Here is a 17873-nt window from a genome sequence, read left to right as displayed (position 1 = left end):
TCAGGGCATTGGTCCAGGTCAGAACAGGCCCTTCCCATAAATTGGCTAGAGCTCAGAGCCATTTTTCTAGCTCTCAAGTATTTCAGGCACTCAGTGACCGGCTCTCATATTCTAGTCCTTATGGACGACATGGCCGCAATGGCTCATGTCAACCGGCAAGGGGGGACGAGGTCCAGAGCCCTCATGGGAGAGGCTCTACAGTTGGGGTTATGGGCAGAGAAACACCTGTTGTCGATCTCAGTGAACCACATCTCTGGGGTCGACAACTCCCAGGCCAACTGGCTCAGCAGGAGCCTAGTTGACCAGGCAGAATGGTCTATTCCTCTGATGCTATTCAGGGATCTTTCCCTCAGATTCAGAACGCCGGAGGTGGATCTCTTCTCTACTCCTCAAAACGCCCAGGTCACCAGATTCTTCACCAGGTTTCCTTGCCAGGGAGTGGAGGGGACCAATGCTCTTCGGTGCAGATGGCCCAAGGGTCTCCTCTAAGCCTTTCCCCAGCTTCCCATCATTCCAGCAGTAATTCAGAAGATATTGGAGGAACGAGTGGAGCTCCTCCTCCTGGCACCCTATTGACCAAGGAGGCCCTGGTTTGCGGACCTGGTCAACCTATCGGTGGCTTCTCCTTGGAGGATCCCAGCCCATCTAATCTCCCTTCATCAGGGGATTCTGCTCCACCCGGAGCCCCAGTGGATCAAGCTGACCATGTGGCACTTGAGCGGCAGCAGCTAGAGGCTGATCTTCCAGAAGGGGTCATCATCACTATCCTGGCATCTCTCAAACCTTCTACAAAGCACATCTATGATGCCACCTGGAAGGCCCTTTCCTGATGGTGCCTTAGGGAGGGTCTCTCTCCTGCTTCAGCCCAGTTGGCAGAGGTTCTTAGATTCCTTCAGCATGATCTGGAGAAAGGTTTGGCCCCCGACACCTTACGCAGGCAGGTTGAGGCCCTCTCCTCAGTTTTTTCATGGGGTTCGCTTCCTTCCTTATCCCATCACACTTCAGTCAGGAGGTTTTTCAAAGGGGCTTCCAAACTGCACCCACCAGTGGTTCACAGGTATCCTTCCTGGGATCTTCATGTGGTCCTTAATGCCTTTACAAAGCCCCCCTTTGAACCCCTTAGAACATTGTCTCTCCGTTTCCTGACTCTGAAGGTAGTGTTCCTCGTTTCCATCACTTCAGCCAGGCGGGTATCTGAGCTTGCTGCTCTTTCCATCAGACAGGACCTTTGTTCCTTTCACGATGATTGTCCTCCATCTGGACCCCTCATTTATTCCAAAGGTTAACACCTGGTTTCACAGGTCCCAGGATATTATGTTGCCTGGCTTCTGCCCCCTCCCGCACCATGACTTGGAGCAGCAGTGGCACACGCTAGACGTAGGAAGGACTCTTAGAATATATATTAAGCGCACTTCCTCCTTCAGGAAGCCATAAGCCATGTTTTTTTCCTTCCCCTTCTCACTTGGGGCACAAGGCCTCTTCTCCTACTATTAGCAGGTGGGTCAGATCTTGCATTGAGCAGGCCTACAAAGCTGTGGCCCTTCCGGTTCCTCGAGGTCTAACGGCACAATCTACCAGAAGTGCAGCCACTTCTGCTGTCTGGGCGACCCAAGCACCCTTGGAGGAGATCTGTCGTGCGGCCACGTGGACATCCCTGTCTCCTTTCATCAGATACTACCATCTGGATGCCTTTGCCTAGGCAGCCTTCGGCAGACGGGTGCTACAACGAGTGGTTCAACAGTCGGTGTGATGAGCCGGAAGAGGACCCGCCCGTAGACATGCAAGCTTTGGTATGTCCCATCCTGGGCTTTCGATGCAGCATGGAGGAGAATGGCCGTTGGTAGAGGTTACCCTGAACGCCCTTTCTATCTATGCTGCGAGAGAGCCCAGCCCCTCCCTTGATTCGTCCAGAGAGGGTAGGTCATATTTCTGTATTTATTTTGGGCTTTCAGAGACACCTTTCAGTCTGTCAAGTATCTTCGCCAAAGCTGGGGTCTCTCCCGGGGGCTGGCTTTTATATCTTAGTATAGACTCAGCTAAATGACGTCATAGGAAGGAGTCGACCCATCCTGGGCTCTCTCGCAGCATAGATAGAAAGGATGTTCAGGGTAACCTCTGCCAATGCCCATTTTACTGGATAGCCAAGACAAGCTGCATTCTAGAGAATTCACATTATTGGCCTATCTTGTTGTCCACTTAAAATAGTTATAGAACAAAATGCTAATATGTTATCCTATTGTATCCACATTATTGGGACTGAGATACATTATTAAGAGAATAAAAACTCTGCATAGTCAAAAACAGTAATGGAAGTAAAGTAATAAGTGAAAAAAGGGGGAAAGAAAGAGAAGAAACAAAAGAAAATTATCAGGGAATGACTTCCAAATGAACAGCATTTACAAGTAAATTTATATTTTACCCTCTTTCCCAAAGGCTACAACATAATTTCCTTCTTTCCATAATCTACCATTTCTCGTCACCCAACCCTTAAATCCCAAATTCATTTTTTAAACAAAAAGATTATAAAAGGATTTAAGTCATCAATAAATATGGTTACTTACTTATTGTTACTTATTATTATTATTATTGTCCTTTCCCTAATCAGACAAATCAATTGTTGTTTATTGTAAACCTTGGCTCTTGGACTGTTTAAAAAAAATAAAGAATAAATAAAGTGGTCTGTTTGGGGAGTAGCAACAATCTACTTGACTTAGAGTTTCTGAGAGCTCTGCACTCATCAAGATAGCCCTGCTGTACTTTCTTTATAAATCTTTTCTTATTTTATCCTGGTAAATTATAGCAATGTTCCTTCTGCTATCCTGTGGTTTGGAGTTAATTGAAAGCTGCTGCTTATGTTCTCTTTAATCTCTAAGGAAATGTTCCCTTGTCATTTCTTGAAGTCGTTTCCCCTTTTACAGTGAGATCATAAATATACAAGTTGAGCTATTGCTGATAAGGTCAGATTCATGTAATATTATATTTTTACCTTTTTCTCAGTTTGAAGCCTCATAACACAGCATTTTTCTCCTTTCCTGTAGTTTTGTTGAAGTATATTTCCAGTGACAGAAGTGTAACGTAGGCAATTTGGCATCAGGAAAGTATTTTCAGATTGAAGAGAACACAGTGTTGGGCTGCTACCAGTTCGGACCGCTTCTAGTGAACCAGTAATTCTGGTGAGCAGTTGGCCCCACCCACCCACCCACCCCAGCCGTTTCCTATCCTATATTTCCCCGTTTTTTAGTTCAGCTGATTCATGCGGCACAGCGGATTGCCACGCCTCAGCTGTTTTACTCACCAGTGTTGACATAGAAGGTAAGTTTTTAAGTTTAAAATGGGTGGTTTTTGAACACTGCGTGCATGCGCATTTCACCAAACCAGTTGTTAAACCGGTTGCAGCCCACCACTGAACAGTATTATCTGTCTGTCTGTCTATAGAAAGGATAGTTTTTTCTCCTGCATAACTGCTGTACCTTGTGAAGACTGTGACATGAAATCCATGTAGCATGTATAAACATCTATGAGGGACACATTTATTTGCCGATACAGCACAAGTTGACTCAAGTGGCTGTGAAGTATTAATTTGTTTGGTTATTATTTGGAGCTTGCTGAATCCCTGCATTTGGGATTAGCTACACAATGCCTAGGGAAACCACTGTGCCTGCCATATTATACTTAGATACCTGTGATCAATTCCTACCTATGGAAGTCATTGACTTTATGCATTTCAAGGTTTAAATAAAATGGGAGGATAGATTGGAGAGAAGAATCAGTTTTAGATGTATTTTAAAGATGAATGGATAACCAGTGACAGTAGTTGTTAGTTACATCTTTATGGAGAGCCAGTTTGGGATAGTGGTTAAAGCACTAGTGGCCCATGAGTTCTAATCCCACCTTTGGCACAAAGCCAGTTGGGTGACCTTGGGTCAGTCACTTTCTCTCAGTTCTAGGAAAGAGGCAACGGCAAATCAAACACTTTGCCAAGAAAACTATGTAAGAATCGCACACGATTGAATGGAAGAAAAAAATACATTCCAATGTTAAAATACTTTTATTCTATATTAGTAAACCAAATGTAAGTGTTCTTCTTTAATTGTGACCTTTAGTTCCTTCTGGTTTGTCTAGTGTCTAATCTTCAAAGTTTCATTTTGTGTGTGTGTGTGTGTGTGTGTGTGTGTGTGTGTGTGTATATATATATATATATATATATATATATATATATATATATATATATATATATATATATATATATATATTTGAAGAGAATTAAAAACAAAATTTCATTTCCCATGAGAAGGATTCTTAAGATTAATTCCAAAATCTTATTTTGTATCAAACGGGTTGCTTTAGTCCATTTGTAACTTTCCAAAATTAAAATTCTACTTACCCTTTTGCTGCTAAATCAAAAAATATTTTTTTAAAAAGTCCGTAAATCTATTTAAAATTTCTTACCCATTGCTTAAAATTGTCCACCCAAAGCTTCCTAAAAGCTAAAAAGCAATTAACAAGCAATATCGCAAAGTGATTAGAAAAAGAAGTATGGGGTCCCAATGTCCTTATTGAAAGTGCCAACCACAGTTGTAGCCAGTTGGTTATTCCCTCATTTTCCCAAAGCTCTAGACATGCCAGAGACTGCTACATGGCAGTCTCCTTCCAAGGAAGAACTGTATGGAGCAGGGATCTCCAACCTTGGCAACTTTAAGCCTGGGGGACTTCAACTCTCAGAATTCTCCAGCCAGTTTTGCTTTGCTGGTTGGGAAATTCTGGAAGTTGAAGTCCTCCAGGCTTAAAGTTGCCAAGGTTGGAGACTCCTGATATGGAGCACTTGTTGGTGATCTCAAGCCTGCTCTTTGTCTAGAGAGGAATTTCAAAGAAATGGTCTACCTCTCTGGGTCTTCATTCCACCACAGTTATCATCTCTGCTTTAGCAGAGCTGTCCTCAAATTTCCATTTCTTCCTTTGAAGCCCACTTCGAAATGATGTTATGTTCTGTCTGTTTCTTGAATCTGTGTATTCTCCATTCCCTCAATAGTTTGAAGAGGTTCAATTCTCTACTGTGATGAAGTTGTTGGACTGGGAAGTCAGGTTCAAGTTCACATCTCAGTGAGGTGCTTAATGGATGTCTTAAACCAAGCACATTTGCAGCCCAGTTTGTGTCACTTAAATATAAAGATTTAATGTGGGAGATATAAATACAGTAAATAAGTGCATTGTAGTGCTGATTTATTAGTATACTGAATGTTGGGGTGCTAATGATTAGCCATTGATAGGTTCCTCTTTTGGAAGATTTTGGATTCCTGAATGATTATATTGTTGTTTGCTTTTAAGTGCTCAACAGAGTTTTGAGTAGATGTGCTTACTCTAATCTTATAATTTGTATAATTTGTATAGTTTGTATAATTTGTCCTAATCATATTGCCTTTTTGTTTCCCCTAAGATATCTAATGCAAATGCCATTTATTATGTCCTTTTATTTATCAAAAAATTTGAACCATTCATGTATAATACAGAAATCCATAGATTGGAATTATAGGTGTAGGAACATGGGGTAGATAGGCTGATGGATTTATTGCTAACATTTACAGTTCAAGCTGATCCCATAGTCAGTTTTGAATTTAGCCTCCTATTGACCTCTTGGCAACATGCCAGTCCAAAGCAGCCTTGCACAGAAAGGAGCACAGAGATTTCTGGGTGGATCTGTTATAAACAGCTGTTTGGAATTACAAGAACCAAATGAATACTGCCTTATTAGTTGCAGAATGCATTACATAACCTATAAGTATGCATTCATAAATGAGTTCTGGTAAAGCCAATCTATGTATTTATTAAAGGAAAAAATGGCTATCTAGAAGCTGCTAATAACTACTTCGCAGTAAGTGGAATACTGCTAATTCCGTTACCTTACACGAATGAAAAGTATTGTATGTTAAACATTAGATAAATTGAATGAATCGGACAGAGGATAAAAATGTGATTCTGATATAACTTAACACAAACTTTGAATCTATTAAGTACTGATAGAAGAGAATATTTGCCATTTAAATCTTGTATTAGTTTATAAAAATATAAAGTACAAAAATACAAAGAAAAATGAAGATAATGGGAAAATAGAGGAGTAAAAGAAGAAGAGAAAAAACTGTAGGATAAAGCCAAACAGAAAAAAATAATTTAATGTAAATTTTAAACCTGTTTTCCCATTGTTTAAACATTATATTATATCCAAACTTCTTTGCTCATCGAATCATACAATATTTTGCATTCTCATTCTCCAAATTCAGTTTCAATAACAATTTATAAACCTTAGCAATCACTACCATACAATAGGATTTCCAATTCATTTTTTATAAAATGAAATCCATAGCTTTTTATCTAATTTAAATATTTTTTTTCAATTGTAAATATGGAAACCAATGGCAAAACTGTCTTTCTGATCCAATTCCTCTTTAGATAGAGTCACCAAAATTGAAAGATATTATTTGACCATAAGTCCACCAGTCTGATTTTGCCACCATTTCTTTTCTTAAAAAAAACAAAACAGCTTCCTGGGGCAAACACCCACAGGGGCATCTTCTAATAGAAAAGAATATTGGTAGCTCAGGGTTAACTCTGAGGTCCTTGGTGCTTCCTGAGCTTGGTTGTTTTCATGCAGATGTTTCATTACTAAACTAGGAAACATCATCAGTGCTAGAAGGGAGGGAGGTTTGCTGTCATTTTATATACAGACCAACAATCAAGAATAAACAATACCCCAATCAAGGAAAACAAACAAGGTAGCAATAAACAACAGCCTAATCAAGGAACCACCAAGACCACTCCCACCAACACAGAGCAAGCAACTAGTTTATAAAATGAGAGCAAACCCCACTCTTTTCCAGCACTGATTATGTTACTTAGTTTGGTAATGAAATGTCTGCAAGAAAACAGTCAAGCTCAGGAAGCATCAAGGACCGTCCAATCTGCTAATGCTCTATTCCCAATTGCTGGCATCTTCAACTAAAAGAATCTGAAAGGATTTGAAATATTTTAGACAATCACATTATAATATCAGGCTAGTCACATGTTTTCATTGTTTATCCCTACCTCTGTTTCCCCAATATTTGATGTTGCATGGGTAGACTTGGAACCACACAGATTGTTCTCTATGTGTGTATTGACTTCTTCATCAGGTAGAAGCAGTCAGTTTCTTAGGAATCTTGTTCACCGTGAGAGATTTGGAAAGAAAGTACCACCATCTTTCACCTTTTCTGAACTAGAACAACAGAATGATTCTGTATCCAACTACAAAAACAAAGCATCCTATGAGTTGTTATCCCCAGTGTGTTTTGGTAAGAAGCAAGACAGAGTTGAGATTTTTAAGGCTAGGTGACTGGCATAAGGAGGTAGCTTTGAAGAGTAAGCTCAGTTTCCCAGTAGCTGGTTGACTTAAAAATGGGGATTACATTTTAAAAAGAAATTACATCTCTGATAGTTTATTTTTATAGTTGTCTATCTACTCAAGGAACCCTAAGTCATAAACAAATGTAAAAACAAAAGCAATTCACCAACAATTAACATCCTGGCCCCAATGTTTGGGGAAATAGCCAAATATTGATGCCTGTCAGGGGGAGATTATATTCCATAAGACAAGTGCCATAACAGAGAGGGCATGTTTCCTGGGGCTCACCAAGTGCCATTGTTTCATTGAGTATACCTGCTCTGCCTGGTCTGATGAGACTGGCAGAAACCATTGGAGAAAGACACTTCTGCAAGTAGCCTGGCCCCATGCCATGTGGGGATTTAAAGGTGGCAACTACCTCTTGAATCGTATCTGGAAACCTACCAGGGGCTAATATAATTCATGAAGCTGTGATGTTATACCTACCATTGCATTCTGGATCAGTTGAAGCTTCCAAATGCTTTTCAAGGGCAATCGATGTAAGGCAGTAAGCCTTATTGCAGTTCAACTTGGCTTCTAGCCATGAACTGGGACCATTTTAAAGCTTTCATATAGAAATATCCCTAAGAACTATTGGACCTTTTTGGATGTTTTGATTTACGTCATATTTTGTCCATTTTCAAGGGATGAAGAGGGATCAAATAGTCAGGCAAACCAAATGCTGATGGCTGCTGCACACATTAATGTGTTAAGTGTTGAATCCTGCAGGTACCACAAAGATTCCAAAAAGGTGATGCCAAGATAAACAGGATATTATTGCACAGGAATTTGGGCATTTTCTGGTAGTAAGATCTTTATTTAATTATATACTTAATATGCTTAAGTACATTTTTTTTTTGTACAATGTTGATTTCTACTTAAATGATTTAGTGCTTAACGGGTATATACCCTTCCATGGCACCTACATTTCAGGGCCAACTTGTTTCTGAGGCAGGCTGAAGCCAGATCAAGATGATCCAACAGGAAACTAATGTTTTCCAGTATAAAATGATACAAGTGGAGAGAACTGGGCTTCTGCCTCTTAATTTCCTGAAAGCAGCAGCAGCAGCAACTGCTGTTCCTGCCCTGATAAGAGAGCTGCAATTTGCCGGTCTCATTTTCAAATTATGGCACAGGACTACTGAGGGAGGAAAATGGGAGGAAAACACATGATTGGGGATGGGAGGAAAAGTATTCTGTAGTGCTGACAGATTGCTGCCACTTCATGCAATAATGCTACAGACTATTAGAAACAAATTATTTTTCTCAATTTTACATGGGAATAGCTCCCAAAATATTGTCACCTTCATAAGTGAGTGTGCAAAACCCACCTTTGCTCCATTCTTAGACAGTGATTACTTTTTCATATAACTCAAACCCAGATTTTAAATTCTAGATTGTTGAGCAAACCAATATAGCTTGGTTTCCACATAATACTACAGAATATTATAACATCCAGATTCACTCATCACATCAAACCAAAAACCAACTATATTGTGGCTGACTGTATGAACATTGAGAATTTTTCTTCTTGAATTGTGCAGGGAATATTTCTGAAAGAGAAATCAGAGCTATTCCTTTAAGAGATAATGATCTAAGATTTTATCTTTTGAAGGCACATCTAAAAAGCAATGTCTTTTTTTAATGTCAATCTGTCATAGGAAGGAACTAAAACAATGCGTTTCCATTTTGAAGCACTTTAGTGATGCACAATATTAATATGTGTGATGCGTATTTTGCTTTCAAGTAAGAAGTGAGATTGTTTAAAGAAAAAGCCCATCATATGAAAGTCCACAGTGTGTATTACATGAGCAGCTGGAGTTGCTACAAAATCATAACAGTTGTTTAAAAAGAAGAATCTGACATTTGCTCAGTCATAGATGTTTATTCTTAACCATAATGATGAATGATAGGCAATGCCAAAATACCACAATGTAAGTTTTGCCTTTTTTGTTTTTGCATTCCCACATCACGTGGAAGAATATAAGGAGCAGTGTTTATCTTGTGCAGTTGTAACACATGTTTAACTTCAGCAGGCCTCCATATCAAATCATACCAAACCAAAATTTCTGGCCATATCTCTGATAATAATGGGCATCAGCCTAAATGCCCTGATATTACCTGGTAAGTTGTGCATACTGCATATATTTCCGAACTAATACAAAAAATATTTAAAATTAGACATTTTGCATACTGTATGTGTTTCCACATGCATTGAACATTGCAAATCTGAACATTTAGTGCTACAGAGTTACAATTGTTTCAAAAATGGTGTCAATGACTCATAAAGAAATTGAACAATTGTTCCCATGTCACTTTACTTCATTTTTTAAAAGCCAGAAATCAGTGTTTGGTAAGCCAAAACCAGTGCTGTGCTTTGTTTATGCATTTGCATGAATTGATCCCATAAATTGTGTAAACTGCTTCTGTCTGAGAAATGTTTTAAGATCTTCTGTTGTTTACATAAGTTGGCAAGTTAGTACAAAATTATATTAAAGAAAAAATACTTTCTGTGATTGCATTTTGATGGGATCTCCCAGAGAACTCATCTTATTCTTTGAGATAATGCCTCATGTCATGATTGAATGTGACAGGCTGCCTGGGAGGCTGGTTTGATCCTTTGTTCACTGGCTAAATACACAGGCTATCTAATGGATATTACTCTGATTGGCTTTCTTCTACAGATCATAAGTAGATAAACCATTAATCCAAAGAAATGGGGGGAGGGAGGGTAATTTAACTGCTCCCACCTTCCAAGGGCAAATGTATAAAAAATTGCACATTCTTCAGAAGGAACAAGGAATGTAGCCAATCAATAGAGGAAATAGCTAGAAAAATTCTGTCTTCTAGTATGAGAACTGCTGCCAGGAATAATAGACATTGGGATACTAACAATAATGTTTGTATTACTAGTAACAGGCACCTGGATTGGAGAGAGCACAAATAAGACTTTCATATTCTCCTGTGGATTGTGGAATCACCTGTCTTGTGAATATATGATTTTCTGGCACCAGTACATGGAAGACATTTTGGAATCTAATTTCAGTTTACAGTAATAAGAGTGGTATGTCCCTTGTTAGGGGGCAGCATTGTCTGATCTTGGTGATCCCAAAAGCTAAGTAGGGCTCTTGAGCCCTCTGATTGGTGGTGTCATTTTTTTCCCTTGGTGTGCCATCTGCCTAACCCTTTGCAAGTTTTACACTCCTTAGTTTTATGTCCTTCTAATCTCCTAAGACTAATTAGTTGGATTGGCATAGGTAGGTTGCTCTCTTGTGCATGCTAGCTTCAGAGGCTTCCATTTGGGATCTCTCCTCTCCAGTCCTGTTTTTTTTTTTTTCTTTCATTAATTTTGCCTTTTCCCCAAATGTTATAGATGGAGATCTGGAGTGTGAGCAGTTTTTCTTAGTGTTTATTTTTCTGTCCTTTGCTTTTCTGTACAAGTGAGTGATGTTATATTGTTGGAGTTGTGGCACTCTGTGCCAGAATCACATCAAGAGTACCACTGTGTTCATGTGGCCATTTCCTTCCAGAGAAGAGAAACAGTTCTCTGAATTTCTTCATCTTTAACATTATTATTCACAGGCAGAAACATCAGATGTTGAGAAAATCTGTTTTGATTTGATCTTTGCAAACTTCACTGCAAAGGACTCAGAACAACAAATAGTACAAGCTACTAGTAAAGGATAAATATTACTATTTAATTTTAAATAATGCAACATAAGATTTTATTTTGCACTAGTGGAATGGCATTTATATTCTTAACTATGCACAGTCTACACATCCTATTTTATATGCAACTCTGAATATTTGAGAGGAAAAGGCTGAACAGTTAGTTTAAATAGAAGGATTGTGTGGTGCTTAAGAGTTTATTTCCAATGGTGTTTAGGAGTATGCAGGAGTGCAAATTTAACACTTTAAGTTGTTGTGTCTTTCCTTGTTATAAAGTATTGCAGAGAGACCTTACGTGAAGACCGAAGTGTTACATCCGTTAATAGTTCATGTCCTATCTCAGAATAGATTTATGGAGGTTGTTCTCCGGATTCCTCTTCCATCAGAACAGAGATTGTTTCTGCTCAGCTGAGAAGGACTTTCAAAGCAGAACATCATTATTATTGTTAATGCCCCAACCTAAACTTGTTATATTCTCCTAATCCATTTCAACATATAATAAACTGTATCAATAAATAATCAATAAATACAGGTAGTCTTTAACTTATCACCACAATTGAGCCCAACATTTATGTTGCTGAATGAGAAAATTTGTTAAGTGAGTTTGCCCCATTTTACATTTTTTCTCACCACATTTGTTAAGCGAATCATTGCAATTCTTAAATTAGTAACATGGTTGTTAAGTGAATCTGGTTTCCCCATTGACTTTGCTTGTCAGAAGGTCACAAAAGGGGAGAACATGACCCTGGGACACTGCAACTGTCATAAATGTGAGTTGTGGGGATGCTGCAATGGTCATAAGTGAAAAATGGTCTTAAGTCTCTTTTTTCAGTGCTGTTGTAATGGTCACTAAATGAACTATTGTAAGTCAAGGACTATCGTTACCTATAAATGCACTGTAGCTATTTCATACACAGGTCCCTCCCACTCCCCAATATTCTCAGGATGCAGGCTTGGTTACTTGTCTTGTCCTTCCTTTGATCACGGTGTTTGTCTTTCCCAGGATGAGATTGAGGAACTGCGTGCAGAGATGCTGGAGATGAGAGATGTCTACATGGAAGAAGATGTCTATCAGCTACAGGAGCTAAGGCAACAACTGGACCAAGCCAGTAAGACTTGTCGTATCTTACAGTATCGTTTGCGAAAAGCAGAGCGACGCAGCCTTCGTGTTGCGCAGACTGGCCAGGTGGATGGAGAATTCATCCATAGCCTTGAACAAGATGTCAAGGTAGGTCCGCATTTGCAACTTTTTTCTTCATTAGAATGGAGAAGTCAATTGAATGAACCTGGGATATAAGTATTTGCTTTCTCTTGTGTTAAACTATAAGGAATGGATTCGTACTATTTAAACCATTGCATGTCCAGTCTAGTATTTGGTTGGCATCTAACCAAGATCTTAGACCAAAGGCTTTCTTCCTTCAAATGTCTGAAATCCTTTGGTCTGATATAAGAGGAATTGAAACTCTGTTCCAAAGTTGTTGGAACAGTATTATTTGTTTCTGAGCTATAGTAACTTCAATAAGTGCTTGTAGTAGTTTTAATTTCACATTTTAGGAAAAAAAAGAGCTTTATGTGGAAATCTTCTTGAGAAATTAATTTTATGGTATATTATCTTTAAAACTCATTGGTGATGATTACTTGGAAAAATTGTTATACTGCTGTAGTATTTCAGTCATTTCTCACAAGAAACCATGGGACTTGACTTCCTTTGAATAAACATAGTTCACCTCATTCTCACAGAGGAAAGATAAGAGCATGTATAGATATACAAACTGAGACTGGAGTCATTAAAATAAAATCAAGTTATTGGAAGTTTGAAGTGCATTTGTGGAGTGGAATACTTTAACTTTTAGCTTTTTTCTTTTGTGATACTCAATTGGACAATCCATGAATTATGATGAAGCTAATTTTGCATTGTACATGATGCTGTCTGATACTGAAGGCAATGCCTGTTTCTCTTTTTGGGGAAAAAAAATCCGTAATGGTTTTCATCCTGAATGGGCTATTCTGAAAATGCTTTGCAAGCCATTAAGTTACATAGTTGCACATTATTTTGATACTAGGTTTCATCCACAAACATACTCAATTGTAACTGGACTGCTCTTTCTGTCTCTGAATTCCTTTCCCTTTGCTTACAATCTCTTCATTGCAGTTTCTGTAGTCCTGGAGATAGATACACTAGGGAAAGGTTATTAAAACATGATTCCTTGTCAACTTCAATTAGAATCATGAAAATGAAGCAGCTGACCAAAGAGGCTGAATCCCTCCTTTGAGCTGCTGGAAGATCTTCATTCAGGATGATTGTGCAAGCCAGCTGGATGGAACATATGTTGTTTGGGGTGGCACATTTTGTTGAAGGGCATGAGAAGGCAACATATTCCAAAGGAGGAATGCTTTCTCTGTATTTGATTAGTAGTCTTGTTCTTTTTCTGGCATCCTGGCTACGACTAATTTGCCCAATGATACAGATATTCAACAGGTGATGAAATATAAACTCCTGTGGTAGAAGAAATTAGTTTAGCATTCTCATGGTGGATGGCATGACAAAACTTGCGTCTTTGGAAGCTCCTGTTCAAGGATTACAAACACAGGAGTGTGGAGCTTCAGACCTTTACCAGGTGAAACCTCTAAGTCAGGAGTGTCAAACTCACAGCCCATGGAGGCCCCGCCCCTGCCTGGTTTAGCGAAGGAGAAAAAAGTCCCCATAGGTCACTTGATGACGCTGTGATGACATGAGTTTGACACCCCTGTTCCAAGTTATGTCTTCTTCCCAAACCACACAGTTGTCTTTTGCACAAAGGAGTAAGTCTGCTGCCAAGTACCCCAGGCACCAAAAATGATGATCCTAGAAATGAAACTTGCACCCGTTTGTGCTGATTTGTACGGTGTGTGGAAGCCTGGATTGAATGTGCAAACCAGTAAACAGACTATTGCTCCTCAAAGCTTGAATAATGTGGAACATAAACTAAGTCTCTAAAGAGAGAAAAATATTACAGGTGTTCAAACGTTTGTGCTGCCATGAATTTACATACGAATGCTAGTCATATTTAAGACCTAGGAATCAGAATAACAGAGTTGTAAGGGACTTTGGACGCCTTCTATTCCAATCCCCTGCTCAAGCTCCCCTATATAACTTCAGACAACTAGTTCTCCAATCTGTTCTTAAAAGCCTCCAGTGATGGAGCACTCACAAGCCGTTCTACTGGTTAATTGTTCTCACCATTAGGAAATTTCTCCTTATTTCTAGGTTGCTTCTCTCTTTGGTTATTTTCCATCCATTGTTTCTTGTTTTGCCTTCTGGTGCTTCGGCAGCCCTTCAAATATTGCAAAACACTGCTGTCATGTCATTCCCAGTCCTTCTTTTCACTATACTAGACATTCCCAATTCCTGTAACCATTCTTCATATGTTTTAGACTCCAGCACCCTAATCTTGCTTGTTAATAGCTTGGTTGATGGTTTTAGACAAGTCATCATCTCCCAGCTTTACCTCCTATTTATAATGTAAGATGATATTTCTAACTTACAGTATCTTGTACTGAAAGGATGTTTTTGAAAGTCTCTCCAAAATTTGTCATTTCTGTCATAATGTGGTTTACTTGCTTATGGCTTAATGTGTTGGGTCAATTTGGTCACTTTGTTTGTAAACTATACTTTATGTCCTAACAGCATTGTTCTTTATTCATTCATAGATCAGTGTACCATTTCATCCTGTGTGTATGTGCTTTTCTGCAGTTCTAGTTCTTTGTAAACAGTGTGTGTATGTTTATTGTATCACCACATTAGAATTAAAGTTTAACATAGTATAGAATTTAGTTGTATATTGCTATATTCAGATAGCCTGCCATGCATTTTAAACTCTGAGTACTAGATTTGATGTGATTTTTAAATGCACAATGGTAATATTTAAAAAGTTGACATTTATTTGTAATAACTTTAAGTAATGCATTATTTTAATGTGTTTGTGTGTTTAATGCTACTTAATGGGTATTAATGTATATTTAATGTTTAATGTAATTTCAATGTGCAAGATTAAGAGTGCAGAGTTAAAAGGTAGAAACATTAGAAAAATCTAGTTGATGTTTGAAATATAAATATGTTCGTTTATTCTATGCCTATTAAATGTGATATAAAAGCAAATTATAATCTCATTCGTATTATATCTAATTGAGTTTTTTTGAAAATATTAGATATGTTGAGGTGTCAAATTTTTTATTGGTCACAACTAGTGATTACAAATTTTAATATTTAGGAAAGATTGTCGGAATATCTTGTATTTGGAAACAACATCTGGGATTTAAAATGTGCTGCTTTCTCCATAAAACCTTTTGGTTTGCTCATATTGGCTAATCCATGGGATGGTTCTTTTCGGAGCAGGACATGGGTGGATAATGTCTTATGTTTGTCAGGCTGCATTTCCCACCCCCTTCCCTTTGCCTACAGCTTGTAACAGCTGCCTTTTGGTTGTCTCAGCTTTCACTGTGATCAAATGTTCTGCTTGAAGAAACAGGAAATAAGTGGAACAGCCCCCGTCTTTGGTATTGCTAGAGTTTCATACTAAGCTGATTCTATGGAAATAGTTATGGTTTGATTTACCCCTCTACTAGCTCAATTTTCGGTTCCCATGGTCAGGATGTGACTATGGAATTTGTACAAATAACTGCAGAGGGTGAAGTACAGGCCGATCTCTTCCCCATCAGCTATGGATTCTTGGTGACTCTTTTTTCTTCTTCACTGCAGGATCCTTTCTTCTTCCCACCTGTTATGGTGCAGTAATCCTTCACTAATGTCTTCACTGGAAGATATTTGCTTTTAATCTGAGGGCCTTATACAAGATGTTGCACTTTTAATACAGAGGCCTTCTCCAACCTCTGTGCTTTTACTAGATGCATATTCCAAACATGCTATTTTCCTACTCTTGGAAAGGTTATGCAGAAAATAGTAGCCCAACAAACGTACAGGGTTCTACAAGGAAGCAGATTATTTGGAGTATTGCAAATCAGGGATTAGACTAGGATACAGCATAGAGACTGCATTATGGTGTTTGTGGATGACTTCCGGAGAGACTGAGATTGGGAAATCCAATCCTTTTGCTCCTGGCTGTCTAATCAGTGGTCCCCAACCTTTGTGGCTTGGCAGGGGAGATGAAACCAGGCCATGCCAGCAGCAAGCCTGTACACATGCACACACACAGCTCAACTGCAAGTTGAGTTGTGCATGTGCATGTGTGCCGGCCCATTGCTTGCGTGAGGTGACCTGCGTGCACATACATGTGCCCCAGCTCACTGCTTGTGTGAGTCGAGCTGTGTGGGTGCCTGCCTGCCTGCCTGCTGCTTGAAATAGGCAACAGTCTGATAGCGGGCCACGGCCTGGGTGTTGGGGACCTCTGGTCTAGATAGCCCTCCATTATGTACATATAATCTTGCTGTTTTGCTAGCTTCATTAGTGGCCAGTAGGCTTCTGGTTGCAATTCAAGGTGCTGGTTATCACCTTTAAGCCCTTCATGGTAAATTGCCTGGCTAACTGAGGAACTGATTGTTTCTAATTGTTTCTGTCCATCTGGTTTGATCCAGCAGAGTGGATGTGCTCTGGATCCCACCAATTAAAGAATGTCATCTCATGGGACCAATTAATTGTCTCTACAGTATTGCAATTCTTGCCCTCTGGAAACCCTCCCCCCATATAGTGTCCACCTGTATATTGTTCAAGACATAGGTGAAAGTTTACCTTGTTCTTCCAGGCCTTGGGAACAGGTTGATCATGGAACCCTTCCTCCTCCTCCTCCTCCTCCTCCTCCTCCTCCTCCTCCTCCTCCTCCTCCTCCTCCTCCTTCTTCTTCTTCTTCTTCTTCTTCGCATTTTGTACTTTGCTCTTTGCTTTGTTGTATTTTTCCTTTCAATAAGCTAGTTATAAGCTGCCCAGAAAATCCCATAAATAAAATAACAATAAAAAGTACAACTAATTATGGAATAAAACTGACAGTCTGTATACATTATCCATGCAGTGGATGCGGTATCCCTCATTAGTGTTCATCAGGTAAATTGGCAAGATTGCAATAATATTGATCAGCTGTAATCCTACCACTAAGAGTGTATTACTGTCACTCCTAACAAAAAGTGCTTATTGAACGTTATTATTCCAATATTGAAGAAAACTACTCAATGTTTCTGTAGCATTAAAATGAAGTAAATGCTTAATGTGATATAATCTGGTATTCAAAAAAGAAAAATAAATATGGACACTATAAGGATCATAGAAAGGGATAAAAATAAAACACAGACAATCCAAACAAAGAAATAATTTTGGAAGTTGTACAGATAGATGGGGGTGAGAACCAGGAGGGGCAGAAGGCAGCAGTCATGGGCTGGTGGGAATTCATACTGGTTTTGTTTGGCACCTTGGCTGCTGCAACCAATGTGACTTATGGACTCAGTGGTGTTTCCTAGGCTTCCTCTAGTGGTTTCCTGATTTATTGGCAGTGTTCTTCAATGATCTAAGGATCTCGAGAGTAAGCTCTGAAAATTTACCATCTGTTCCTTCTGCCTCTTGTTTTCAGTAAAATGATTTTTTTGTGGAGAGGATAAAGTTAATTTCTTCTTTCTCAGGGAGGAGTGTCTTTTCTTTCCCTGCCAAGTGAAAAAAAATAACATCTATGCCCTTAATTATCAGAGAGTCTGCATTATGATTATGTTATCGCTGAAGAATTCAAACACTAGCTATCCACAGTGGCCAAAACATAATATGTGAGATGTGCCAAAAATCTTTGCGAACATATGATTCAGCAGAGATGACACA

The 17873-nt window shown here is 39.0% G+C and overlaps 1 protein-coding gene across 3 annotated transcripts in view; it reads left to right on the top strand.

The window, feature by feature from the left end:
• MTCL2 (microtubule crosslinking factor 2) overlaps positions 1–17873 on the top strand; it is a 75420-nt gene that overhangs the window by 12127 nt on the left and 45420 nt on the right. For all 3 annotated transcript variants that reach the window (XM_087959465.1, XM_087959464.1, XM_087959466.1), the window contains exon 2: positions 12084–12312. In XM_087959465.1, coding sequence (XP_087815591.1) covers positions 12084–12312 — 229 coding nt within the window. The remainder of the gene's footprint in view (positions 1–12083; positions 12313–17873) is intronic.

The sequence above is a fragment of the Notechis scutatus genome, chromosome 3 (assembly GCF_049901735.1).
Source record: "Notechis scutatus isolate UNSWTSFEM ecotype Mainland chromosome 3, rNotScu1.2, whole genome shotgun sequence".
Taxonomy (NCBI): Eukaryota; Metazoa; Chordata; class Lepidosauria; order Squamata; family Elapidae; genus Notechis; species Notechis scutatus.
Note: the sequence above shows the minus strand (reverse complement) of the source record. Positions and strands in the feature narration are given on the sequence as shown.